Source organism: Nomascus leucogenys, chromosome 4 (genome assembly GCF_006542625.1).
Source record: "Nomascus leucogenys isolate Asia chromosome 4, Asia_NLE_v1, whole genome shotgun sequence".
NCBI classification, from domain to species: domain Eukaryota; kingdom Metazoa; phylum Chordata; class Mammalia; order Primates; family Hylobatidae; genus Nomascus; species Nomascus leucogenys.
The window spans coordinates 104,090,367-104,118,257 of NC_044384.1; the positions used below are offsets into that span (position 1 = coordinate 104,090,367).

The following is a 27,891-nucleotide window of genomic DNA, read 5'->3' on the forward strand; positions in this document are numbered from 1 at the left end:
ACCTGCCGCCTAACGCCGCGCCGTGCGCCTGCCCCGCGCTCCCCGTCCGTGTGTCTCCTAGTCCCCAGCGAGGGGGTCTGTCTGTTCCCCTGGCAGGCTGACCGAGGGGCCGGCGTCAGCGCTACGTGCGGCGGGGCCGGCGCGGCGGGCGGGGTGAGGGCGGCGCTGAGCGCAGCGGCGGCAGCGGCGGCGCGGGAGGCGGGGAGGCGCGGCGCGCCGGGGACAGCGGCGGACGGCGGCGGCGGCATGCGGCTCCTTGCGCTGCCCATCGTGGGCTGAGGCGGCCGCAGAACGGGCGGGAGGCGCGGCGGCCGGGCGAGCCGAGGGCGCAGCCAGCCGGGCGGACCGCAGACAGCGGTCGGGGCGCCGCGCCATGGGGCGAGCCGGGGGCGGGGGCCCGGGCCGGGGGCCGCCGCCACTGCTGCTGCTTCTGGGGGCCGCGCTGGTCCTGGCCTCTGGGGCCGTGCCGGGTAGGTATGACTGCGCCCGGGACCCCCGCGGCCCTCGCGCCCCACCCAGGGCAGGGGTCCCGCTGGCGGCGGGGACAGGTGGAGCTGTGAGCTGTGGCAAGGGGGCGGGGCACCGCCTGGCCGCGGCCGGGCGGCGGAAGGGTCCCAGGAGGCGTTGGGGGTCCGGGGAAGGCCGACCCCGGTGGGGGCCGACCCTGGTGGGGGTAGCCGGGACCCGAGCGCGCGGGCAGCGGTGCGGGCCGGGGGCGGGGCCGGAGGCGGGGCCAGGGCGGGGCCTGAGGGTGAGACTTCGGGGCGGGACCTGGAGCTGAGGGAGGGCGCCTGTGGACGCGGCTCAGGGTGGGTTCCCGAGGGTGAGACTGATGGGTGGGCCGAGCTGGGGGCCGCCCTGGCCCGGCTCTTCAGACGGCGGGGCAGGTCGGGCGGGACCGAGCCACGAGGCGTTGGGCGGGGTGTGATCCTGGGCTTGGGGGCAGACTCCGGGACGGGGCTTAGAGGTGCCGGGTGGTTGGGGTCACACTGGGGCAGTGGGGTCTGCGGGTGGCCGGGACTGGGTTGACCAGGTCTAGGCGAGCGGTCCTGACCGGGGCGGGCCGGGGCTCCAGGGCTCCCCAGCGCGCCGCCCTGACGCCCCGCCCCTCGCCCTCCCGCCCGCAGCGCGTGAGGCGGGCAGCGCGGCTGAGGCCGAAGAGCTGGTGAAGGGCAGCCCGGCGTGGGAGCCGCGTGCCAACGACACGCGGGAAGAAGCCGGCCCACCAGCGGCTGGGGAAGATGAGGCGTCGTGGATGGCGCCCGGCGGCGAGCTGGCCGGGCCAGAAGAGGTGCTGCAGGCGTCGGCTGCGGTGACCGGCACCGCCTGGCTGGAGGCTGACAGCCCAGGCCTGGGAGGAGTGACCGCAGAGGCGGGCAGCGGCGATGCCCAGGCACTTCCAGCTACGCTCCAGGCTCCCCACGAGGTCCTCGGGCAGTCAATCATGCCCCCTGCCATTCCTGAGGCTACAGAGGCAAGCGGGCCACCCTCCCCCACCCCTGGCGACAAGCTGAGCCCAGCTTCTGAACTCCCCAAGGAGAGCCCCTTGGAGGTTTGGCTGAACCTGGGGGGCAGCACACCCGACCCTCAAGGGCCAGAGCCGACTTACCCATTTCAGGGCACCCTGGAGCCCCAACCAGCATCAGATATCATTGATATCGACTACTTCGAAGGATTGGATGGTGAGGGTCGTGGCGCAGACCTGGGGAGCTTCCCAGGGTCACCAGGAACCTCAGAGAACCACCCTGATACTGAGGGAGAGACCCCTTCCTGGAGCCTGCTTGACTTATACGATGATTTCACCCCCTTTGATGAATCTGATTTCTACCCCACCACATCCTTTTATGATGACTTGGATGAAGAGGAGGAGGAAGAGGAGGATGACAAAGATGCAGTAGGAGGTGGAGACCTAGAAGATGAAAATGAGCTTCTAGTGCCCACTGGGAAGCCTGGTCTGGGGCCCGGGACAGGCCAGCCCACCAGTCGGTGGCATGCTGTCCCTCCACAGCACACTCTGGGGTCGGTCCCTGGCAGCAGCATCGCCCTCAGGCCCCGCCCAGGAGAGCCAGGCAGGGACCTGGCCTCCAGTGAAAATGGCACTGAGTGCCGCAGTGGCTTTGTGCGGCATAACGGCTCCTGCCGGTCAGTGTGCGACCTCTTCCCAAGTTACTGTCACAATGGCGGCCAGTGCTACCTGGTGGAGAACATAGGGGCCTTCTGCAGGTAAGGGCATGGCAGGCAGGTGCATAGAGACACTGAAGAGTGTATGTGAGGCCGACTCAACAGAGGGCAGCGTAGCCGGGCGCGGTGGCTCACGCCTGTAATCCCAGCACTTTGGGAGGCCGAGGCGGGTGGATCACGAGGTCAGGAGTTCAAAACCAGCCTGGCCAAGATAGTGAAACCCCATCTCTACTAAAAATACAAAAATTTAGCCGGGCGCGGCGGCAGGCGCCTGTAGTCCTAGCTACTCAGGAGGCTGAAGAAGGAGAATCATTTGAACCCGGAGGGTGGAGGTTGCAGTGAGCCGAGATTGTGCCACTGCACTCCAGCCTGGGTAACAGAGTGAAACTCCATCTCAAAAAAAAACAAAAACAAAAACAAACAAACAAAAAACAGAGGGCAGCGTGACAGGCACAACTTGCAAGAGATTGTACAGTTGCAGGATTCCCAGGTGGAGAAATGTTCACTCAGGCTTCTTCTACAGAATTACTTGGTAAAATGCACTTCCTGTGACCTTATCACTAGGAGAGGTTCCTCAGAAATAAGAGTATGTCTTTCCTCTGTGTATTGTGTCCTTACCCAAACCCTCAATTACAAAGGCAAAATGAGGCCAGGCGTGGTGGCTCACGCCTGTAATCCCAACACTTTGGGAAGCCGAGGCAGGCAGATCACCTGAGGTTGGGAATTCGAGACCAGCCTGACCAACATGGAGAAACTCTGTCTCTACTAAAAACATAAAAAATTTAGCCGGGTGTGGTGTCACATGCCTGTAATCCCAGCTACTTGGGAGGCTGAGGCAGAATTGCTTGAATCCGGGAGGTGGAGGTTGCGGTGAGCCGAGATTGCGCCGTTGCACTCTAGCCTGGGCAGCAAGAGCGAAACTCTGTCTCAAAAACAAAAACAAACAAACAAACAAAAAAAAACAAAGCAAAATGAAGGGACTTCTTTAAGAGTTTTGGAAAGAGGGCTGGGTTGAGGGGTGTTTGCTGGAGAGTTCTGGTGGTACTGGTGAGAGGGGTAGGCCCATAAACCTACTCTGTGGGATAAAGACAACTGTTGAACACCGCTCCATGCCTTGTGCACGGTGGGAGAAGGGGCCAGTTCCCTGGAAGGGATGTAGGCATGCAGACTCAAAAGGGAGGATCTTCTTGGAAACAGACCCCAAAATGTAGCCACTCACGCAGATAAAATCAAGCTGAGAGTCTTCGAATTGCAGATGTGCGGGTGTTTCTTGACTTTGGGAGGTGGCTTTTTTCTTTCTACTTTGATGTTTGTCTACCTTGGTATATCAAATCCATAATCCTTTTAAAGACTCAGAGTTTAGTTTTCTTAAGGGCATTGTCTGCAGCTCATCAGTAATTACTCTACTCACCTCACTCTTAGGAACTGTCCTCACAGTGAGGTATTTAACTTGCTGGAGAGCTTGCAGCCTGATTTCGGAAGAATCCCCGGTTGGGGTGATCAGGTGATTTGCTTGTCTCCATCCTTTACAGGCTGTAGAAGTGGAGTAGAGCCCTCAGACTCCTTTGAGGGTTGTCTCCATTAGTCCTAGGTGGAGCATTTCTGTCATCTCTGTGTCTCTTTTTATTTTTAGTAGGGATGGGGTTTCACCATATTGGCCAGGCTGGTCTCAAACTCCTGACCTCAAGTGATCCGCCCACCTCAGCCTCTCAAAGTGCTGGGATTACAGGCGTGAGCCACCACGCCCGGCCAGGTATCTCTTTTTCAAGTGTCATTCTCCACCCTTCTTGTTCTTGTTCGTTCTGCAAGTATATGAAGAATTCAAGTTCCTTAGGTCTTGATGTAGTAATCAGAGAATAACATGTAGAAAGCAATGAGTATTTTGTCCTTGGCATTGTAACTTAAGTTCCAGTTTCTTTCTATGAAGTTCTTTTTTTGTTGTTGTTGTTTTTTGAGACGGAGTCTCGCTCTGTCGCCCAGGCTGGAGTTCAGTGGCGCGATCTCGACTCACTATAAGCTCCGCCTCCCAGGTTCACGCCATTCTCCTGCCTCAGCCTCCCAAGTAGCTGGGACTACAGGCGCCCGCCACCACGCCCAGATAATTTTTTGTATTTTTAGTAGAGAGGGGATTTCACTGTGTTAGCCAGGGTGGTTTCGATCACCTGACCTCGTGATCTGCCCGCCTCGGCCTCCCAAAGTGCTGGGATTACAGGCGTGAGCTACCACGCCCGGCCGAAGTTCTTTATTATAAATAGTCATGACATTAGGGTCACTCATAGGACGTGACCACACATTTCTTGGAGTGGTCCAGCCATTGCCAGAAGGAGGTACTGTGATTAAGAAATTGTAGCAATTTTATTTTTAAAAAGAAAATGTGGCAATAAACTAACTTGCCAGTTAAGGGCTACCAGAAATATGAGGAAACCCTGTGATTTTGCTCCTCAAAATTCAGTTTGGGGGACTATAGTGATGATTTCAGCCTGGGGGCTGTGCAACCTCTCCACAAAATCATCATCTTTCATCCTATTGGAGGCCTGGGATTTTCACCTTCCAAGTGAACTCCCCATAATAGTATGAAATTTGGAGCCCTTGCTGCCTCTAGAGAGCTGTAAAAGTCCCCAGAATCTCCTGGAACTCTCAGAAAATTCCCAAGTAGAAGAATAAGATTATCTTCCTCACTAAGCTACATGGCTCTGCTAGCATGGGTCTACCAGCCTCTCACTGCCTCACAAGGGCTCCTCCACGTGTCCACTCCAGTTCCCCTGGCTTAGCTTCCATCCCAGGATCACATTCAGGCCTCCCTACCAGATTCCTCCCCTGGCTGTGTACACCCAGGCCTGGCCACGGCTTGAAAACTATTTTTGCATTCCACTCACAGGAGACTGCTGAGCCATTGGTTGCAGACTGCAGTGTGCCTTTGTCTCTGTCGCCCTGACCCACTGCAGGGAAATGAGCAGAGCTGTGGTGGAACTTCTCTAGAACACTAGGGTAGAGGCCCCACTTACAGGGGTCTGCATTCTCTGGCAACCTCAAACAGATAGCCTCCCCATGACGGCAGAGGCTCAGTTGGAAAACAAATAATTTCTTGCTAGCCATGTCTCCCCACCCTATTCTAGATGTGGAGTAACCAGTTCTCTGGTGCATAATTTCCCCATTTCTGGACCCCTTTCTCTTGTCTGTTATTCACCCTGAGGTTCATGTCCTCCCTCCTTTGCCTGCCTCTGTATCCTTCCACATCTTTCCGCTTTGAAGCAGCCTGGTTCCCATGGAAACAGCAATGTCATTGGAAGAGTTGGAGCCTGGGAATGTCCCCAAGGGCAGGAGAAAGTCACTCAACAAAAAGACTAAAACCCACCCAGAGGGTTGATTCTCACTGTGCTTGCATGACAGTTCTCATAGTACTAGGATAGGGAGCTTTAGGGGCAGAACTTGGGGGGACTGCAGAAATAGAAGAATCTACATCCATCTTTCTGTTTGTCCTTGTCTGTCACTTCCTTATTTTTAGGTGTCTTCTCAGCCACGTGAACTAGGTGGGACTGCAAAGCAGCAAGATAGGTTTGCATGTGCAGGGCAGGTCCTGGGACTTTGTAGCTGTAGCTCTTATTCCTCTTGCTTTTCATCTTTCTTTCACCCAGAGCCCAGGGCAGGGAGAGGCCTGAGAGGATCCTGTTGGTGTCTTCATTGAGGCTGCACAGCAGAAGACCAGGATTCCCTTCCCTCTTCGGTCACTTAGCAGTCAGAGAACTTTGACCAGTTCACTCAGTTTCTCTACAGCTCGGTTACCTCATTTATATCACAGACCTCAGAGCTCCCTGGCCCACTTCACAGAATGGTTGTAAAGGCAGGGGCGATCACACCAGCTCTGAGGTCTGTGCAGATTCGGAGCATTACAGTTCCTCTAGATGGCCTTAGGAAGAGGCTGTGGAGATAGGTGTTGGGGTCAGGGCCCAGGCCGTTACTGTGGCCGTGGCTGCCTGCTCCATCGCCACGGTTTCTCAATGTCGCTGCTGCAGGTGCAACACGCAGGACTACATCTGGCACAAGGGGATGCGCTGCGAGTCCATCATCACCGACTTCCAGGTGATGTGTGTGGCCGTGGGCTCAGCCGCTCTCGTCCTGCTCCTGCTCTTCATGATGACGGTGTTCTTTGCCAAGAAGCTCTACCTGCTCAAGACTGAGAATACCAAGCTGCGTAGGACCAAGTGAGTCTGTGTCACTCACCCATCCACCCAGGTCAGGGTGTGGGAGGCCCCCCAACCCTGCTGCACCCCTCCAACTGATCCAGGGACTTTGTCGTGAGGGTTTCTGGCACCTGTGCTCCATTCCCAGCTGTTTTGTCTGTGCTAAAGATTCACCCAGGCTCATCTGTTCCTATATAAAATGTGCTGGAGCTGCAGCATAGGTGAAGCCCCTGTGGCACACTGCCACTGTCCAGCAGCTTTCCCAAAACCCTGCCCTAGGCATCTGAGAGCCTGCTTTGAAAAAGGGAGCCAGCATGTAGCTACTCCTCCTCTAGTCCCCAGGTAAGTTACTCAGTCTGCCCACCTGCCTGATAGACCCCTTCTTCCCTGGATTGTGACAGCCAGCAGCCAGTGCGAGATTTCTTTCACAATTCTGCGTGGAGGAACTCCATCTCCTTCACATCTGTCACCCAAAACCAGCTCCTCCTCGGTGAACACTGAGGAGAAAGGGTTTATTTAGCACCACACTGCATTGCTTTTTGAAAGCTAGTCAAGCCTGTGTCCAATCAGAAGTGCAAGGAACTTAAGGAAATCCTCTTTACCTCTCCTGAGTAGAATATGTGGGGAGAACTAGGGATAACTTCCTCTACAGTGGATTTTAAGGGCCATATGGGATGTAGAATCTTATTTCAGCTCTTCCCTTAGCAAAGCAGTGACTGTTGTGTGCATGTGAGAATCAACATGTTTTTGCCTTTAAGCCCATGCCTTGAACACTCGGATGTGACTTTATATGCTGTGAGAAAATTACTCCTATTACTAAGCAAAGTTAGAAAACCTTTTGGAAGTGTCACAGGAGTCACAAAAGGGAGATTGGAGTTCAGCTTCCTTGGGACCCCAGAGACAATTTATGCAGAACTGCCCCCACTTCCCTTTCAACCTGTTGCCCCATTAATCCCCCTCCCCTTGACCTGAGAGTCCCCCTAGAGAATGTGACTGAAGGACTTTCCCTGGGTCCTGGGAAAAGGACAAAACACCATCTGTTGCTCCTTTGCTGGGTAGACTCACGCAATGTACAGATGCCAGCAGCTCTCTGCAGCCTTTCAGCTAACCGCCGCGGGGCTGGCAGGGCCTCTCCATTGTGCCTGTGCACTGAGGCGGGCTGCATCTACACACGTGATCACTCCAGAAAGACACGGTCCTGGACCCCTGGCTCCTCATGCCTACACCAAGGGGGTGGGTGAGCAGGGGTATCCAGGGGGCAGGAGATGGGACTGCTTCAATCACGGCAGCTGCTGATGAGGATGGGGGAGAGAAAGGAACAACAGCCAGGGCAGTGGAGAAGCAAGAGCTGAGGCCAGATGCAGGACCCTATTCTAGGGCCTCCTCCTCTAGCCAGCCCTGTGTTTTTCACAGAGCATGGCCCTCTTGTTTCTCCACATGCCTTCTTTCTTTCCCAAGCCTGGTTACTGCTTTGATGGTGTGACATGTGCCTGGTGCACTGCAGATACTGCCATAATTTATTTATTCTAAAACATACCTTTTTTCCCCCACATATTAACATCTCTGAAATTGGATTGTGTCTTACAATCACTGGCATCTTTTTTTTTTTTTTTATTTAATTGAGACAGGGTCTCACTATGTTACCCAGGGTGGCTTTGAACTCCTGGGCTCAAGTGATCCTTCCACCTCAGCCTCCCAAATAACTGTGACTACAGGCATGCACCACCTTGCCCAGCCACTGGCTTCTTATGATCACTGTTGGCCACATGGTAGTTATGATGTAGTTGTAATTCCCTGGCATGCACAAATGGGTTCCTAGCTGTTCATATTGTTGTCAGTCCCTTATCTAAAGTCTAAATGAACTACTTCAAGTATGTAAGAAAAGCTCGGTTGGGCGCGGTGGCTCATGCCTGTAATCCCAGCGCTTTGGGAGGCCAAGGCAGGTGGATCACCATGGGTGGATCACGAGGTCAGGAGTTCAAGACCAGCCTGGCCAAGATGGTGAAACCCCGTCTCTACTAAAAATACAAAAAATAGCTGGGCGTGGTGGCGCACGCCTGTAATCCCAGCTACTCGGGAGGCTGAGCCAGATAATGCCTGAACCCAGGAGATGGAGGTTGCAGTGAGCCGAGATTGTGCCACTGCACTCCAGCCTGGGCAACAGAGCAAGACTCTGTCCTCTGTCTCAAAAAAAAAAAAAAAAAAAAAAAAAGCTCTAGGTGATAAGAAAGTATTGGATGATGGTTTAAGTGGTGGAAGTGTTTTTATTTTTTCTTAATGGTACATCAAATAATGGTGCATCTTATTACAATCCATGGCATTTGGCTGGATGCTGTGACTCATGCCTGTAATCCCAAGACTTTGGGAGGCCAAAGCAGGAATACCACCTGAGCCCAAGGGTTCGAGTCCAGCCTGACCAACATAGCAAGACCTCATCTTTACCAAAAAAAAAAAAAATTGTTTTAAGATAATCTGGGAGAGGGAAGGGAGAGCATTAGGACAAATAGATAATGCATGTGGGGCTTAAAACCTAGATGAGGGGTTGATAGGTGCAGCCAACTACCATGACACACATAAACCTGTATAACACACCGACATGTTCTGCACTTATATCCCAGAACTTAAAGTAAAATTAAAAAAAAAAAAGATAATCCATGGCATTTGATGAAATACAGTATTTGGCTGGGCGCAATGGCTCACACCTGTAATCCTAACACTTTGGGGAGGCTGAGGCAGGCAGATTGCTTGAGCTCAGGAGTTCAAGATCAGCCTGGGCAACATGGTCAAACCCCATCTCTACAAAAAATACAAAAATTACCTGGGCATGGTGGCATGCACCTGTAGTCCCAGCTATTTGGGAGGCTGAGGTGAAAAGATCACTTGAGCCCAGGAGGTCAAGGCTGCAGTGAGCTGTGATTGTGCCACTGCACTCAAGCCTGGGCAACAGAGTGAGACCCTGTCTCAAAAAAAAAAAGAAAAGAAAAGCCTTTAAAAACCGATAACCAGCACCAGGTACAGTTCTGCACTTATCAATAAAATTTAAAATAATTTTTTTTAATAAAGAAAGAAATACAGTATTTTTGTTTGTTTGTTTTTTTCTGTAATTTTTTTTTTTTTGAGACGGAGTCTTGCTCTGTCGGCCAGGCTGGAGTACAGTGGCACGATCTTGGCTCCCTGCAACCTCCGCCTCCCGGGTTCAAACAATTCTCCTGCCTCAGCCTCCCAAGTAGCTGGGATTACAGGCGCCTGCCACCATGCCCAGCTAATTTTTGTATTTTTAGTAGAGATGGGGTTTCACCATGTTGGCCAAGCTAATCTGAAACTCCTGACCTCGAGTGATCTGCCTGCCATAGCCTCCCAAAGTGCTAGGATTACAGGCGTGGGCCACCATGCCCAGCTGAAATACAGTATTTGATCCAGAAGCTGAGACATTGTCATGTTTTGCTGTGATTATTTCACTTACATTTTTCCTTCACTCTTCTCTCCTAACCAGCAAATTCCGGACCCCATCTGAGCTCCACAATGATAACTTCTCCCTCTCCACCATTGCCGAGGGCTCTCACCCAAATGTAAGGAAACTTTGCAACACTCCCCGTACCTCCTCCCCCCATGCCCGTGCCTTGGCTCACTATGATAACGTTATCTGTCAGGTAACTTGTTTTATTCACATCTCTCCTCTTATGCATGCTTTGGCCCCCGGCCCATGTCTGATGTCTATTTCAGAGTATGAAATCCCCAGAGAGCTCTGGAGGTCAGCCTAGGGCAACTGGGTTGGGCAGCAAAGGTGGGAATAAGCACTTGATGGTGTATCACTTATTTGACAAGCAGAATTTTCAATACAAAAGGTCTTTTTCTTTTTTAAATTTTTTGTAGAGATGAGGTCTCACTGTGTTGCCCAGGCTGGTCTCGAACTCCTGGCCTCAAGTGGTCTTCCTGCCTCAGGCTCCTAAAGTGCTAGGATTATAGGCGTGAGCCACCTGCCTGGCTGAGAAGATCTTTTTCTAGGATTACTCATGATTTTTAGCTTCATCTACGCTTTAGAAGTCTGATTATTGTCTTATTTTCTATATCAAGGAGAAAGGCTCTGCTTTCACTGCTAGGGAATTTCATGATGGTCAGTTAAGCAAACGGTGGTTGCTCTTTGGGATGGGTGGAAAGACTTCTGTGTCCTTGCTGCTATTTGAGGATCCTAAGAACTGGCAGGGTTATACACAGCTGGTTAAGGCCAAGGCCTGAAAACAAAACACTGGCAGAGCCTTAAGTCCAGGAGTAATCCTGTTCTTAGGAGTATGGGCTTATAAATATCAGCTGAAATCCAATAAAAGATCCCAATAGACCATTTTCTGAAGACCCTGGCCTAGTGTATTGCCTGGATTAGACTAACCAGTAAAATACTAGAGAGAATTTCAAAAACAAGGCAGAAACCATCCAAATCTCAAATCATGACACATCCAAATCCTAGAATTCTCTATATAATGCAGGCTCTATACTTCAAGATAAATTCATTTTTACACAGATTATTATACAGATAAGCAAGTTAAACTGAGACTTCAGACTGAAGCAATGGACTTTAAGAGGAAATTTAGAAGAAGTTCTTAGAAATCATGGACCATAGAGTGTCAGACCTCACAGGGGCCTCAGCAATCTAGACCAACATTGTCCAGTGGAACTTTCTGTGAAATGGAAGTGTTCTATATCTGCTCTGTCTACTACAATAGCCACTAGCCACTTGCAGCTGTAGAGCTCTTAAAAGGTAGTTAATGCTACCACATTACACAGTGTAGACCTGGACTTCTGGGCTCAAGCGATACCCCTGCCTCAGCCTCCTGAGTTGCTAGGACTACAGGCATGTGCCACCACACCTGGCTAATTATTTTAACTTTTGTAAAGTTGAGGTTTTGCCATGTTGCCCAGGCTGTTCTGAAACTCCTGGGCTCAAGTGATCTTCCTGCCGTAGCCTCCCAAAGTGTTGGGATTACAGGTGTGAGCTACCATGCCTGGCCTTCTTCCTTTTATAGATGGGGAAATTGCAGCCCCAGAACAGGGAAGAGAGAATAAGAGTAAATGTGTGGCCTCATTCACAAAACCCCAGAACAGGAAATCTTGGCCTGGTAGAGGAGAAGTAAATGGGTGAATTTAAATATGAAATGAAAGAGGTAAACTTAGGATAATTTTTTAAAGTCTTTGATGTAAAGGGTAGAAAAAGAACAGATTATTTCACTTGGTATGTACCAAGATACAACAAGTAAGGTCAAGATGAACATTATAACCAAGGAAACACTATGTCTTATAAACTCTAAGATTGGTCACCACGTTCATCAACCCACAGAGATGTAGGCATCCTGAGGGCAGGACAGAGTCTCAGTGAGCACATTATCCCGCCCTCTGCAGTAACATGCACACAGTCACCACTTGCTGAATACTAGTGAGTGATGGTGGGCTACGGGGGCTCTCAGTTCCACTGGCCGATCTGCCATCCTGCAGATGGCAGCAGGTCTGCCAGGACGGGAGCTCCTGTAGTCAGCATGTTCACTGTCCACGGTTGGACAGAGTCCCCCCACTCTGCTTGACAGAGTGCAGGGGTCCTTAGGAAAGTGTCTGACCCTTGTGTTTCGGATACCACAGCTTCAGACACCTTTCCTCTTCCCAGAGGGGGAAAAGAAAGAGCTCCTCTTGGAGGGCTTGGCTACACAGCCAGTGCGAAGGTTTCTTGTTCTTGGCTGATCCAGCTTTGTGGAAAGTGAGGCTTTTGTACCTGAACGCTGCCACTGACCCTTAGTTCAGAAGATGGCAAGCCTTGAAAACAGCAGAGCAGGGGGTGGTCAGCCATGGGAGGGTGGTGGTCGGCCACAGTGGGTGGTTGGCCACAGGCAGTGGTGATCTAGCATGGGGCTTGGGGGTCAGCCACGGGGTGGGTGAGGGTGGTCAGCCATGGTGGGCTCTGCCTGAGACAGGGTGATGGGGTGGCCAGGGCAGCACTGAAGCCATCCCTTAGGAAGCAGCAAGATCTGGCTCTGGTTCTCTCCTGGCTCCTCTTGGATCTTGAGGCTGGTGCCTTTTTTTATTTTAACCAAATACCCAGACTTCAAGGAGATTGAGGCTGGTGTCCTTCCGTCAGCTTGTGCCCAAGGGGACATCATCCTCTCCTCTCTGAAAGCACTGTGGATGTGAGGGGTGACTCTCCTATCCAGCAGGGAATGTACTGGTGGATTTTCTACCTTCATCTCTAATTCACTCAAAGGTCAAACTTAGTCATATTCAAGATCTTGTGGGCATTGCCGATAAACACGGTTGCCACTTGTTTGTGAAGTGAAGCCCTGCTCACTGCTGCAGCCGCCACACTGACTGCCTGCAAGGGGTGCCAGCCGGGGAGAGTGAGAAATCCTCCAGATGAGCCGGGAGGAGAGACGAGGGGGCGCCAGAGTCCAGCCTGCCTCGTGGTTTCTCCCCACCCCCAAACTCCTTGCTAGTATTGGTTTTCTCTAAAATTTTGGAGAGTTTTATTTATTTTCATCGAGGTATTATTTCTTTTACATACGTAAAATAGATTGAGCAGGTCATTTTCCTACACTGTTGCAATTACCTCTACCAGCCACACTCTGAAAAGATTGCAAACAAAAAAGTCTGGGGCTTTGGGCCTGTGACGGGGAAGGGTCAGTGGCTGGTATCTGTGCCAGTGGCACCTCTTTCCCTCCTCTGCTCCTCTCTGCCCTCAGGCTGATGTGTGGCTCTGTAGCTGGTGGGCCTTAGGCTGAGTCTGTGTGAGTGTCTTGCGTAGCTGAGCAACCAGCCTTGAAGGGTGTGTCAGGAGGCATGGAGAACGTAGGAAGCTGCCCGTGCTCCAGGAGCACGGCGTGAATGAAGCCACCAGAAACCCAGGGCAGCTGCCCCAACACTGGGCTGCCCTGATGGTCCCCACAACAGTGCTGTGGAGACCATGTGGGTAACTTGGGTTGTGCTAAGATTTGACAGACCTTCCGGGATTTCAGTTTATTCCTAGGATTTCTCCATTGATGTTCCTGTGCTTTTTTTTTTTTTTTCCTATTTAGCTCTTTCTTACTTTCCAGACTCTCCTCTTGCATGTATTTGTTAAAGCACTGACTGCCCACCCTCTTCCAATGGATGTTTGCCTCTGGCCAGGCCTGAACCCACATGACCCCTGGGTTGAAGGGTGCCCATATTGCTGGGGTTAAACGCTGGGAGCAGTGAGTCCACGGTGGTTCCTAGGAACTTATGCCAGATGTTGATCCAGCTCCCTTGTGGTGAGGTACTTCTGTTAAGTCAAAGGCAGTTGGACCTGCAGTGGAATTCAGCTACCCTTGGCTTAATAGGATCAAGTCCTGGAGTAAACACCTGGGTTAGGAGAGCCCCATCTTGGTGTAGACATTCCTTTGCCTGTTGTGTTTGTTGGAGGTATTCAGCTTGTCTAATAGCACTGTTTGCATATCTCTTGCTTTTGGGATATGCTTCTTCCATCCCTTGGCTCAGAAGGCAGTTTTCTTTTCTTTCTTTTTTTTTTTTTTTTTTTTTGAGACGGAGTCTCGCTCTGTCACCCAGGCTGGAGTGCAGTGGCGCAATCTTGGCTCACTGCAAGCTCCGCCTCCCGGGTTCACGCCATTCTCCTGCCTCAGCCTCTCCGTGTAGCTGGGACTACAGGCGCCCGCCACCACGCCCGGCTAATTTTTTGTATTTTTAGTAGAGACGGAGTTTCACCGTGGTCTCGATCTCCTGACCTCGTGATCCGCCCGCCTCGGCCTCCCAAAGTGCTGGGATTCAGAAGGCAGTTTTCTAATCCAGACCCCATGAGCCCTCAAGGGGTCAGGTTTAATCTGGGAGCCCACCTTCATGGCATCAGAGCTCTGAGAACCGGGTCTGTGAGGAATCACTTGGTCCACTTTTCTTCACATCATGAGAATGTTTCTGTACCCCTGTATGCCCCCAAAGAATATGTGATGAAGGAGTTGAGGGTGGGAGGTTATCTTGAAAGACATAAAAGCAAGTTGTATCCTTGTAAGAGGAGAGGTGAGTATAGGTCCTCTCGTCCTGTTCTAGATTTTAGTGTGATTCAAAGTCCATCCTACCTAGGATACTTATAGCTCAGCTCTCAAGCTTTCATGCCCATGGTTTCCCCCAACAGTACAGAAGTACACGAAATAAAAAAGTGCAGCTCTACTTCACCCCCACCTCCCTCTCCGTAAAGTACACACGTGTGTGTATATATATATATACACACATACACACACACCTATATATTTTTAAAACATAAATGAGATTTTGCTATACATATGTTCTACCCCTTACTTTTTTTCAATCAGTGTATGATGGAGATCTTTCCGTCTCAGGAGATGGACATTTATGTCACTGCACGGTGTTTTGTGATTCTAAGCAGTGATCGACCACTCAACTGGCCACACGTGCTGTGTGCAGCTGCCTTGCCTGACATCTGCCTCAGTACTCTATGAAGTTCATTTTCTTGTTCTTGTCTCATTGGAACAAGAAACATGTGTTCCCCTGTCTATAAATCATGTATGAAGTCTTTGAAACTCTACTAAATTGTCCTCCTTAATCTGGGCCTCTGGAGAAGCACCGAGTGAGGCTGTGGACAGTGGACAGCTGGCAGTGATTTCCATATGCACAGAACTCATGGACGCCCCGGTGTCCTGTGTGTACAAGCACCATGGAAAGCCCGGGGTCTCTCCCTACTTTCTTTCCAACTCATCACTTCCATAACCTAGTTCTGTTATGGGTCAAAGTCGGTAGCAGACAGCACAGACGAGGGCTCACCAGACTTCTGTGGAGAACGCTCTGGTCCTTAAGCATTATGGTAATCTTGAATTTTGGTAGTGATTAAAGCAAGAATGGCCTTAGCTAGCTGGTCAGATTAGGACACTTTCTACCTTCTTGCCATCCATGAATCTGCCTTAATGATTACCCACCCTCTTCCGTCAGCAGAGTTCCAAGCACTTACAACAGCTATTTGGGGCACCAGGGGAAGAACTAAGGCCCACTGAATTGCACTGGGTATATTCCCCTTAGGTGGTCCTAAAGGAAATGAGTAAAGCAAGAGTTGCTGCAGAAGTTCTCTGAACGTGCAGAATGTAGACCTGGAGGACTATGTGCTAGTGTGAGCTTCCTAAGAACCTTTAAAAGGCAAATTCAGGCTGGCACGGTGGCTCACACCTGTAATCCCAGCACTGTGGGAGGCTGAGGTGGGTGGATCCCTTGAGGCCAGGAGTTTGAGACCAGCCTGGCCAACATGGTGAAACCCTATCTCTACTGAAAATACAAGTTAGCTGGGCATGGTCACGAGCGCCTATAATCCCAGGTTCTGGGGAGACTGAGGCACGAGAATCCCTTGAACCCAAGAGGTTCAAGATTGCAGTGAGCTGAAATCACACTACTGTACTCTGGCCTGGGTGACAGAGCGAGACTCTGTCTCAAAAATAAATAAATAAATACATAAATAAATACATAAATACATAAAATGCAAATTCAGCTCAGGTTCAGGAGTTTGTCAGAGGGAGCTTGTCACAGGGCTGCCTTGTCACAGACAATATACATGGATTATTACATTAGAATCAGCAGTGCAAATATCATGTGATGCAGAGTGTGGCAAGCCATTGAGGCAGCCAGGCTCATTCGGGCTTGGATTGAGGACATACCTTTTTAGCTAGCATCTTTTAGCAGGTTCACTTGTGACAATGAGAGGCTGACACATCTTTGACCTCTAGTCAGAGGAGATGCTCTTACTATGGGGAGAGAGGCCCCTAGCATAGCCAGGAGCAATTCTGCACTTTACCAGTCCTATGCACTATCCCACTGTATACACTGATGAGACATGTTCCCTGACCAAGACATCTTTGTGAAAGCAAAACTCAACAGGATGGAAGGCCAGAGGAAGGCCAGGCTCAGCAGGCCCCGCAGAGCTCATCAACACATGAGGCTATAGAGGCACCTGGGCCAAGGGACTCTTTCTCCCCAGTCTCTGTCCAAGAGAAAACCTTGGACATGGCCCAAATTAAAGTTATTTGTAAACTGATTACTGTCAAGTTTTCCTCTCTGCCTGGCCATTGCTTGTAAGGATGACTTTCCTAAAAAGTTGCTGCTAATGAGTTACTTTGGTTCCTTTTAGTTCATTCAAGTCTTGGAGCTTTTTCCTTGTTTCAGTGATGCTTCCTTCAACCAGATAGAAAAACCTGATATTATTATTTGATTGCTGTATGCATTGTCTCCCCCCCTCCAACTTTTTCCCTCTTCCAGGATGATCCTAGTGCTCCCCACAAAATCCAGGAGGCTCTCAAGTCCTGCCTGAAAGAGGAGGAGTCATTTAACATCCAGAACTCCATGTCGCCCAAACTTGAGGGTGGCAAAGGTGACCAGGCTGACTTAGATGTGAACTGTCTTCAGAATAATTTAACCTAAAGCAGAGCAAGAAGAGAGGAAGCGGGGGTAGTGGGTGGGGGGTAGGGGAAGAAACATTATCTCCTCTTGTACAGAGTCTATTTCTTGTAACCATTTGTTAAACTCTTCTTTTTCTGATCTCATGGCATGCTTTTATGTATTTTGTACAGGAGGCAAAAAAAATACTTAAAATAAGCAAAGAAACTGAACAGAATTGCATACATTGGGTTGTTTTGTCTGTGCTGTCTGTACATTGCTTCTGCTGCTGTGATTTCTAAACCTGTGCTGTTATTCAACTGACTTTTTTTTGTACTTTGACCCACCTTTTTTTGAAATACCAGTAAAAAACAAAGTTCTTGAAATAAAACTTTTTAAAAAGTTATTCATTTTCTTAGTCATTGTGTCCACTTTAAGTTTGAGTTGAGTAACCTTCATTGAAGATGTTTGTTTATTTATTTATTTATTTTGAGGTGGAATCTCACTCTGTCACCCAGGCTGGAGTGCAAGGCTCACTGCAGCCTTGACCTCCCCAGCTCAAGTGATCCTCCCACCTCAGCATTCTGAGTATCTGGGACTACAGGTGCAAGCCACCACACCTGGCTAATTTATAAATTTTTTTGGAAAGGCAGGGTCTCACTATGTTGCCCAGGCTAGTCTCAAACTCCTGGGCTCAAGCAATCTTTCACCTCAGCCTCCTAAAGTGCTGGAATTACAAGTGTGAACCACCGCACCTGGCCAAAGATGTATATTTATTTGTATTTATTTATTTATTTATTTTTTGAGACAAGAGTCTCACTCTGTTGCCCAAGCTGGAGTGCAGTGGTGCGATCTCGGCTCAATGCAACCTCCACCTCCCAGGTTCAAGTGATTCTCATTGCCTCAGCCTCCCAAGTAGCTGGGACTACAGGTGTGTGCCACCATGCCTGGCTAATTTTTGTATTTTTAGAAGAGACAGGGTTTCACTGTGTTGGCCAGGCTGGCAAAGATGTATATTTAAACATGTTTGAAATATCAGAAATGTTCTGTGTGTTTGTCTGCTTAGGCTATCACAACAAAATACCACAGACTGGGTGACTTAAACAGCACGAATTTATTTTCTTATGGTTCTGGAGGCTGGAAGTGCAAGATCAACCCAATAGGGTTGGTTTCTATGAAGCCTCTCTTCCTGGCTTGTAAACAGCTGCCTTCTCATTGCGTCCTCACATGGCTTTTTCTCTGTATGCATGTGGAAAGAGAAAGATCTTTGATGTCGGTTCCTGTTCTTACAAGGACACCAATCCTATTGGTTTAGGGCCCCTCCTTTATCACTTTTTTAATCTTAGCCCATTAAAAGCCCTATCTTCAAATACAGTCACAATGGAAATTGGGCTTCAACATATGGATTTTGGGGGAACACAATTCAGCCTGTAACAGTCTGTATCACCTATTATTAAGAATACTCTGGCTGGGCGCAGTGGCTCACGCCTATAATCCCAGCACTTTGGGAGGCCGAGGCGGGTGGATCACGAGGTCAAGAGATTGAGACCATCCTGGCCAACATGGTGAAACCCCGTCTCTACTAAAAATACAAAAATTAGCTGGGCATGGTGGCGCATGCCTGTAGTCCCAGCTACTCGGGAGACTGAGGCAGGAGAATCACTTGAACCCAGGAAGCAGAGGTTGCAGTGAGCCGAGATGGCGCCACTGCACTCCAGCCTGGCGACAGAGGGAGACTCTGTCTCAACAACAGCAAAAAAAAAACTCTTTCAGGCCAGGCATTGTGGCTCACACCTGTAATCCCAGCACTTTGGGATGACACAGGGGGATCACCTGAGTCGGGAGTTTGAGACTAGCCTGGTCAACATGGGGAAAGCCCATCTCTACTAAAAAAAAAAAAAAGAAAAAAAATATATATATAGTAGCCGGGCATGGTGACGGGCACCTGTAATCGCTACTACTCAAGAGGCTGAGGCAGGAGAATCACTTGAACCTGGGGTGGGGAGGCTGCAGTGAGCCAAGATCGCGCCACTGCACTCCAGCCTGGGCGACAGAGTGAATCTCTTTCTCAAACAAATATATACACCTTCATTCTTTCATAAATGTTTAGTAAGCTGGGCAGCATGGCACACACATATAGTCCCAGCTACTCTGGATCCTGAGGCAGGAGGATCACTTGAGTCCAGGAGTTCTGGGCTATAGTGCACTATGATGATCAGGTGTCCACACTAAGTTTGGTAACAATATCGTGTCCCCCTGGGAGCATGAGACCACCAGGTTGCCTAAGGAGGGGGGAACCAGCCCAGTTCAGAAGCAGAAAAGGTCAAAACTCCCGTGGTGATCATTAATGGGATTAAGCCTGTGAATAGCCGCTGCACTCCAGCCTGGGCAACACAGCTGAGACCCTGCCTCTAAAAATTAAAATAATGTTTATTAAGCACTTACTCTGAGCCAGGCGCTACGTTAGATGCTAGGAATACTAAATGAATAAAATAGATCCAAACCTCAACAAGTTAGTAGTCTGCTTGAGAAACAGACATAAACAAGCAATTATAACAGTGTGTCAGTATTATAATAGTGTGTCAGTACAAATAATTAGAATAGTGTGTCAGTGTGTAGAAAGCTATGAGAGTTGGAGTTAAGATTTCAGGGCAGGGCGCCGTGGCTCACACCTGTAATCCCAGCACTTTGGGAGGCCAAGGCGGGCAGATCACAAGGTCAGGAGATCGAGACCGTCCTGGTTAACATGGTGAAACCCCGTCTCTACTAAAAATACAAAAAATTAGCTGGGCGTGGTGGCGGGCGCCTGTAGTCCCAGCTAATCTGGAGGCTGAGGCAGGAGAATGGTGGGAACCCAGGAGGCGGAACTTGCAGTAAGCCGAGATCACGCCACTGCACTCCAGCCTGGGCGACAGAGCGAGACTCTGTCTCAAAAAAAAAAAAAAAGATTTCAGAAAGGGGCCGGGCGCAGTGGCTCATGCCTGTAATCCCAGCACTTTGGGAGGCCAAGGCAGGTGGATCATCTGAGGTCAGGAGTTCGAGACCAGCCTGGCCAACGTGATAAAACTCCGTCTCTACTAAAAATGCAAAAATTAGCTGAGCATGGTGGCGGGCACCTGAAATCCCAGCTATTCAGGAGGCTGAGGTAGGAGAATTGCTTGAACTTGGGACGAAGGTTGCAGTGAGCCAAGATCGCACCACTGCACTTCAGTCTGGGCGACAGAGCAAGACTCCATCTCAAAAAAAAAAAAAATATATATATATATATATATAGATACACACACATATATATATACATTATATATACACATATATATACACACATATATATATTTCAGAAAGGCTTCAAAGCCAGGAGGTTTAAATTGGACTTTGAAGGATAAGGAGGCATTTTTCAGGATAAAATAGGAGACAAGGACATTAAAGGCAAAGGTAGAATACTCAGGAAAGTAGTCTATATGACGAGTGTATGACGAGGCTGAAAAGGGCAATTTAGGACAGATTCCAAAAGCCTTGAATGCCATTTAAGCACAGAGCTGAAGGATGCTCAGATTTGTTTTGTGTAAAGACAACTCTGGGGACAGTGGGTAAGGCAGATTGAGGATGGGGGTTATAGAATGGGGATGGATTAGAGAGCGCAGATTTCAAGATTTCAAATAGCCAGACTTACCAACGATTGGAGGAGTTTTCTTGAACATTTTGCCTGTGTTCAATCTGTGATCATTCCAATAACTGGAATCCCTGTGTGTTTCTGCCACTAATTTCTGCTGGTTCTCCCTGAGGTGTGTTCACATGTGCCTCATTTTTTACTTTGTGGTAGACATTGTATTTGAAAACCTGTTTATTAAAATATTTTGAAGCCTAGGACGATTCCTCCCTCCAGAGAGGAATTTTATTTGCTTCTGTCAGGTACCCAGGAGCACTAGAATTCTGGGGTCACAGTAATCCAGATTCAAGGTTGGAGATTTTCTAAGCCACTGAAACCAAGCCACAGACCCGTCAGACTGTGCAAGGGCTGGTTTGCTTCTGGTTTATCCTTAACCCTAGGGTATAATCCTCTCAGCTCACACCTCAAAACAGGCAGTGGTTTACCAGTATCCCACCTTTGGTAGGCCCCATACTCCAGCTTCCCTTGCCCAGCTCTACAAAACTTTCAGAAACACAACCCATTCTCTCCATCGCCTCTGCTAAATGGGCAGTTGTCTCCAGGCCCAAGTGGCCCAAATGCTGGGCTCACCTGTCTGGATTCGTGTCCTCTCTGGGATGTTAGCCTAGTAATTCTTTAGTATCTTGTTAGCTCTTTGATGCTTTTCAAATGTTTTGGCTCCTAGTGCAAGAGTTGGTACAATTTACCTAGTCTCCCATTTACTAACAACAGAAGTCCTCTGTTTTCATCTTGGGCCTCTTACCCAGATGGTGTTTAGCTGGTGCCATGAGCTCAGTCTGCTCTTTGCTGTGGCATAGGGCCGCATATTGGGACGTGTGTCATGGGTTCCTAACCATATCTCTTACCCACTTTGGGCAGCTTGTTGGTTCTGCTTAGGACTTCTGGGACTCTGTTAACTAGGGAACCTGTCTTTCATGGATAGGTCCTCTGGATCCTTTCATAAGAAGGCCCAATCAAGAGGGACTAGATATAAAAGTACTTTGTAGGCCAGGGGTGGCGGCTTATGCCTGTAATCCCAGCACTTTGGGAGGCCGAGGCAGGCGGATTACCTGAAGTCAGGAGTTCAAGACCAGCCTGGCCAACATGGTGAAATCCCGTCTCTACGAAGAAAAAATACAAAATTAGCCGAGCATTGTGGCAGACGCCTGTAATCCGAGCTATTCAGGAGGCTGAGGCAGGAGAATCACTTAAACCCAGGAGGTGGAGGTTGCAGTGAGCCGAGATTGCCCCATTGCACTCCAGCCTGGGCTATGAGAGCGAAACTCTGTCTCAAAAAAAAAAAAAAGCACTCGGGAGGCTGAGACAGGAGAATTGCTTGAACCTAGGAGGCAGAGGTTGCAGTAAGCCAAGATGGCGCCACTGCACTCCAGCCTGGGCAACAGAGTGAGACTCCGTCTCCAAAAAACAAAAACAAACAAACAAAAAAAACAGTGCTTTGTAAATTCTAGATCCCAACCAGACATAAGGGTTTCTTAGTGTTGTGCTCTGTTTTGCTTCTGCCACAAGAGTATTATGAAATATGTATCAAAGCCCTTGGCTCTGTCTCACCTACCCAGCGCAATGCAGGAGGGATAGGAAAGCCCAGATCGGAAGGGGAGCAGGAGATGGCGGAGGCCTGTGGAATAGAGTTATTGGATGTTGCCAAGAGTCTTTGACCCAAACAAGGGGCTGAAGTGTTAGAACAGGGTATATTGATTTCCATTTGTGCCTGTCCTCTTTCCTGCCAGAGTGTTTGTGCTTCTTGATGACTGTGATCCATAGGCCTGGCAAGAGTCCTCTGGAGACCTTGTCCTTTCTCAGATAATTTATCCTGGTGAAAAGTCTCATCTGTGCTCCAGAAAGCAGCACTAAACACTGAACTTAGAGCTAGAAGTTCTCTCTGTTTAGTAGTCATGTGCTTTCTGAACCTAAGGCTCTTCATCTATAGAATCTTTGCCTTTTCCTAGGACTAGCTAGGCATCAGGGATATAACAATGAACAAAACAGACCAAAAACTTTGCCTTGTGAAGCGTATTTCTCAGTGTCATGAAATTCATTCAAGGTTTTCCAGGCCCAAGGGAAAGGGCGGGTACCAGCAGGGAAATAGAGGCAGCTTCACTGGTCCAGGAGCAGGGAGTGTGGGAATATCGCCCTTGCTGGATGCTACAGCAGAAGCTCTTTCTTCAGCCCAAGAGTTCATTGCAGGCATACAACCAACTATGGGGAAAGAGTGAGGAACTCCTCTAAAGCAAGCTTGGAAATAATACTGTCTCCTGAGTGTATAACCATGAGATGACACAAAGTACATAGGAACAAGATTGCAGAGTTACCCTAAGGACTCAGATGGCCAGCTAGACTAAGTAACACTCTGGCCAATGGTTTATCAAAACCAGAAGAGGAATGTGACAATCAGAGGGATTCACCTCCTGGTACCCATGTGCATGCAATTCTGGAGCACATACCTAGGAGCAGAATTGCTAGAGTGGAATTTAACTTATCTTCACCTTTACAAGATCATAGTTAAAAGTGGTTGTATCGCTTGTAATCCCAGCACTTTGGGAGGCCGAGGCAGGTGGATCACGAGGTCAGGAGATCGAGACCACGGTGAAACCCCGTCTCTACTAAAAATACAAAAAATTAGCCAGGCGTGGTGGCAGGCGCCTGTAGTCCCAGCTACTCGGAGAGGCTGAGGCAGGAGAATGGCGTGAACCCGGGAGGCGGAGCTTGCAGTGAGCCGAGATTGCGCCACTGCACTCCAGCCTGGGCGACAGAGCGAGACTCCGTCTCAAAAAAAAAAAAAAAAAAAAAAAAGTGGTTGTATCAGGCTGGGCACGGTGGTTCATGCCTGTAATCCCAGCACTTTGGGAGACCAAGCCAGGAGGAGCATTTGAGGTCAAGAGTTCGAAACCAGCCTGGCCAACATGGTGAAACCCCTGTCTCTACTAAAAATAGAAAAATTAGCTGGGTGTGGTGGCACACGTCTATAATCCCAGCTACTTGGGAGGCTGAGGCAGAAGAATCTCTTGAACCCGGGAGACAGAGTTTGCAGTGAGCTGAGATCACGCCACTGCACTCCAGCCTGGGTGACTGTCTCAGAAAAAAAAAAAAGTGGTTGTATCAGTGAATGACTCCCACCAACAGTGGATGAGCTGCCTTTGCTCCACATCCATAGCAGTGCTTGATAGTTTTATATTTTGTCAATTTTAGCAATTCTTGTTGGCTAAAATGTAGTGGCAAGTAACAGTGATTTTAATTCGCATTCTCTAATTATTAATGAGATTGCACAGCTTTTTTTTTTGAGATAGGGTATTGCTCTGTTGCACAGGCTAGAGTGCAGTGGTGCAATCATGGCTCACTGCAACCTCAACCTCCTGAGGTCAGGCTTTTCCCACCTTAGCCTCTCAAGTAGCTGGGACTATAGGTATGTGCCACCACACTTGGCTAATTTTCTAATTTTTTGTAGAGATGGGGGTCTCCCTATGTTGCTCAAGTTGGTCTCAAACTCCTGGGCTCAAGCGATCCTCCTGCCTCAGCCTCCCAATATGCTGAGATGACAGGTGTGAGCTACTGCACCCGGGCTGCACAGCTTTTAATATGTTTATTAGCAATCTGGATTTCTGCTTTTGTGAAGCACTTGCTTAACTCTTGAGTCCATTTTTCTTTTAGATTATCTTCTTCTTAATGATTCAAGGGCATTCTTTAAATATCTTGTTTATGAGCCCCTCTATTCTTTTTATGTGTTGCAAATTTTTTCCTATTTATGACTCCCAATTTCACACTATTAGGTTAATATTAAAGCTAGTTTTTATGTAGTCAAATTTATCCATCTTCCTTTATGGTTATAAAATCATTCCTGAAACATTGTTTCCACCTGAAAGTCACATGAGAATGTCACTCATACCCTAATAGCAAGAAAAAAGTCAGAAAACCTACACAATCACAACTTCTTGAGCCCATTAAAGTGTTGGGGTCACGAGGCAACCAGATACATTGAATTCCAAAGGATGACAAGCCCCTCTAAAGCCAGAGAGGACACAGAGGCTTCTTTCTCCAAGGCAGGAGCCAGGAGGAAAAGGAAACACCACAAAAGCAGGAAGGAAGACAGTTAGGACTTGAGCGCATGTGTGAAGGTGGAGTGTGAAGAGTAGGACAGTCAGAATCCCTGGACCTCCAGATACGAGAGTGCAGCCATGCACAGCCTCTTCCACAAGCCTGTTTGGTGCTCACAGGAAAAACTGGGTGGGACCAGCCTGGTCAACAGTGTGAGACCCCATCTCTATTAAAAATTAAAAAATTAGTCAAGCATGGCGTGTGCCTGTGGTCTCAGCTACTCAGGAGGCTGATGCGGGAGGATCACTTAATCCCAGGAAGTCAAGGCTGCAGTGAGCCATGTGTGCACCACTGCACTGCAGCCTGGGTGACAGCAAGCCCCTGTCTCAAAAGAAAAATAAATACAAAAAACAAAAAGAAAACAACTGGGTAATGGGTCTGAGACTTGAGAACACCAGTCAGAGGTGCACAGGAAGAAAACCCCACTCATTTTCCAGACTCTTCTAGCAATCCAAGCAAAAGCCTTAAGCTGCTGAAGGAGGGACAAGAAACCCTCCTGGAAAAATCAACGGCCTCTGGAAGGGGTGCAGCAAAACCCTCTCCCCACTACAAGCCTGGCCACAAATAACTGTTGGGGGATGGGCAGGAACCCCTCCTGCCATCAGTTCCAAGCAAAGGTAGTGTCACAGAGGCAAGGGTCAAAGCAAAGACATATCCACCTGGTGGAGGTGTGGAAAACCTTCCTGGGCCCAGAACCCTGCCCTGACACAAAGCAGAAGCCGGCCACCACTGAGGGAGGGGCGGAAAACTCTCCCACCCAGCCCTCCACAGATACAAGCCAGAGTTTGGCTGCCAAAGAAGGGAAGGGCAAGAAAGCCAAGAAAGCCCTGCCGGGCATGGTGGCTCACACCTGTAATCCCAGCACTTTGGGAGGCCGAGGTGGGTGGATCGCTTGAGCCCAGGAGTTTGAGACTAGCCTGATCAACATGGTGAAACCCCGTCTCTACTAAAAATACAAAAATTAGCCAGGTGTGTTGGCATGTACCTGTAATCCCAGCTGCTCCGGAGGCTGAGGCAGGAGAATCACTTGAACCCAAGAGGCGGGGATTGAAGTGAGCTGAGATCGTGCCATTGCATTCCAGCCTGGGCGACAGAGCAAGACTCTGTCTCAAAAAAAAAAAAAAAAGAAAAAGAAAAAAGGGTAAGAGAGTCCCACCCTGAGACTCAGGAGCACAACATCTGCCTAAGCCTGAAGCTGGACCAGGAAAACTCTGAAAAGCTGCTCCCACCGCAGGACTGGCCCTGATTAACATGCAGCGGCAGTTTACAGCTGGACGAGTGGGAAAAGCATAAAGAGAAGGCCTCTTTCTCTGAGGTGCAGGCATACAGGGCCTGCCGAAAGTGGAGGCAGAGCAGAAACACTGAGCAGAATGCTTCAGCACCTCAGGCCTCATGCTAATCAAAAGGTAGAAGTAGCCTACCAGTGGAGGCATTTTTTTTTTCTTTTTTAGAGACAGGGTCTCGCTCTGTTGCCTAGGCTGGAATGCAGTGGTGCGATCATAGCTCACTGCAGCCTCAATTTCCTGGGCTCAAGGGATCCTCCTGCCTCAGCCTCTACGATTAGCTGGGACCACAGGTGTCTCCCACTATGCTTGGCTAATTTATTTTTTAGTTTTTTAGAGACAGAGTCTTGCTATGTTTTCCAGACTGGTCTCGAACTCCTGGGCTCAAACGATCCTCTCACCTCAGTCTCCCAAAGTGCTAGGATTACAGGTGTGAGCCACCACACCTGGCATGTTTGGAGGAATGATAGGAACAACAAAATTCAAACCCAGCTCTGCTATTTAGTACCAACTGGACCAACTCAATCCCTTACACTAAAAGCAAAACAGAAGAAAGACATATCCATCTATCGGCCAGGTGTGGTGGGTCACGCTCGTAATCCCAGCACTTTGGGAGGCCGAGGCAGGCAGATCACCTGAGGTTAGGAGTTTGAGACCAGCCTGGCCAAGATGGCGAAACCCTGTCTCTACTAAAAATACAAAAATTAGCTGGGTGTGGTGGCATGTGCCTGTAGTCCCAGCTGCTCAGGAGGCTGAGGCAAGAAAGTTGCTTGAACCCGGGAGGCAGAGGCTGCAGTGAGCTGAGATCGCACCACTGCACTCCAGCCTGGGTGACAGAGCGAGACTCCATCTTAAAAAAAAAAGAGAGAGACACATCCGTCTCCGGGCATATATACTATTTAACTAGGCCCCTATTTTTTTGGGGGGGGGGAGTTTTGAAAAAAAAAAGAACTTATCAAATGATAAAGGAGACAAAACAACCAGAGCCAGAGATGAGCCAGATGATGGGACTATCACACAGAGACTAATTAATATGTTTGAAGATCTAGTGGAAAAGGTGAACGAAATATAAAAGATGGGGAACTTGAGCAGAGGCAGAAACTACAAAAAGGAGTCATGAAAACGCTAGAAATAGACAACAACGAAAAGACCACCACAAAATTGGAGATGAAGAATTCCTTCAACTATATTAGTAACGGACAAAATAGATTTCAGAGGCCAAGTGTGGTGATTCACACCTGTAATTCTAGAACTTTGGCAGGCCAAGGTGAGAGGATTGCTTGAGCCTAGGAGTTTGAGACTAGCCTGGGCAACACAGTGAGACCTCATCTCTATTAAATATTTTTTAAAAATTAGCTGAGTGTGGTGGCACGCATATGTGGTCCCAGCTCCTTGTGGGGCTGAAGTGAGAGGATCACTCAAGCCCAGGAGAAAGAGGCTGCAGTGAGCCATGACCATGCCATTGCACTCCAGCCTCAACAACAGGGCGAGACCCCCTCTCAAAAACAACAACAACAGCAACAGCAAAATGGACTTCAGAACAAGGGATAAAGAGGGACATTATGTAATGATAAAAAGATCAGTCCATCAAGAAGACAATTCTAAAAGTATATGCACCTGACAGCTCCAAAATATATAAAGTGAAAACTGATGAAAATGAAAGGAGAAATAGCTAAACTAAGGCGGGGAGCGGTGGCTCATGCCTGTAATCCCAGGACTTTGGGAGGCCGAGGCGGGCGGATCACGAGGTCAGGAGATCGAGACCATCCTGGCTAACACGGTGAAAACCCCATCTCTACTAAAAAATACAAAAAAAAATTAGCTGGGCATGGTGGCATGTGCCTCTAGTCCCACCTACCCGGGAGGCTGAGGCAGGAGAATGGGGTGAACCTGGGAGGTGGAGCTTGCAGTGAGCCAAGATCACGCCACTGCACTCCAGCCTGGGAGACAGAGCAAGGCTCCATCTCCAAAAAAAAAAAAAAAAAATAGCTAAGCTACAGTTACAGTTGGAGTCTCCAACACCCTCCCTCAGTACATGGCAACCAAAAATCAATAAAGATATAGAAGACGTAATTAAGACAATCAAGTACGATCTAATCAATATTTATAGAAC

General features: G+C 49.1%; 1 protein-coding gene across 3 annotated transcripts; it reads left to right on the top strand.

Annotated features, from left to right (window-relative positions):
• The first annotated feature begins 197 nt into the window (after positions 1 to 197).
• CSPG5 (chondroitin sulfate proteoglycan 5) lies at positions 198 to 17,145 on the top strand. 3 transcript variants are annotated; one of them, XM_030811907.1, is made up of 5 exons: positions 198 to 470; positions 1,128 to 2,223; positions 6,195 to 6,383; positions 9,856 to 10,012; positions 16,623 to 17,145. In XM_030811907.1, exons 1-5 carry the CDS (start codon positions 374 to 376, stop codon positions 16,782 to 16,784), a joined length of 1,701 nt encoding a protein of 566 aa, XP_030667767.1. In that variant the 5' UTR covers positions 198 to 373; the 3' UTR covers positions 16,785 to 17,145. The 3 variants fall into 3 exon arrangements, with proteins under 3 accessions (XP_030667767.1, XP_030667768.1, XP_030667769.1); XM_030811908.1 differs by having other exon boundaries at positions 211 to 470; positions 9,856 to 9,931; XM_030811909.1 differs by lacking the exon at positions 198 to 470 and adding an exon at positions 793 to 809.
• The last annotated feature ends 10,746 nt before the right edge of the window (positions 17,146 to 27,891 follow it).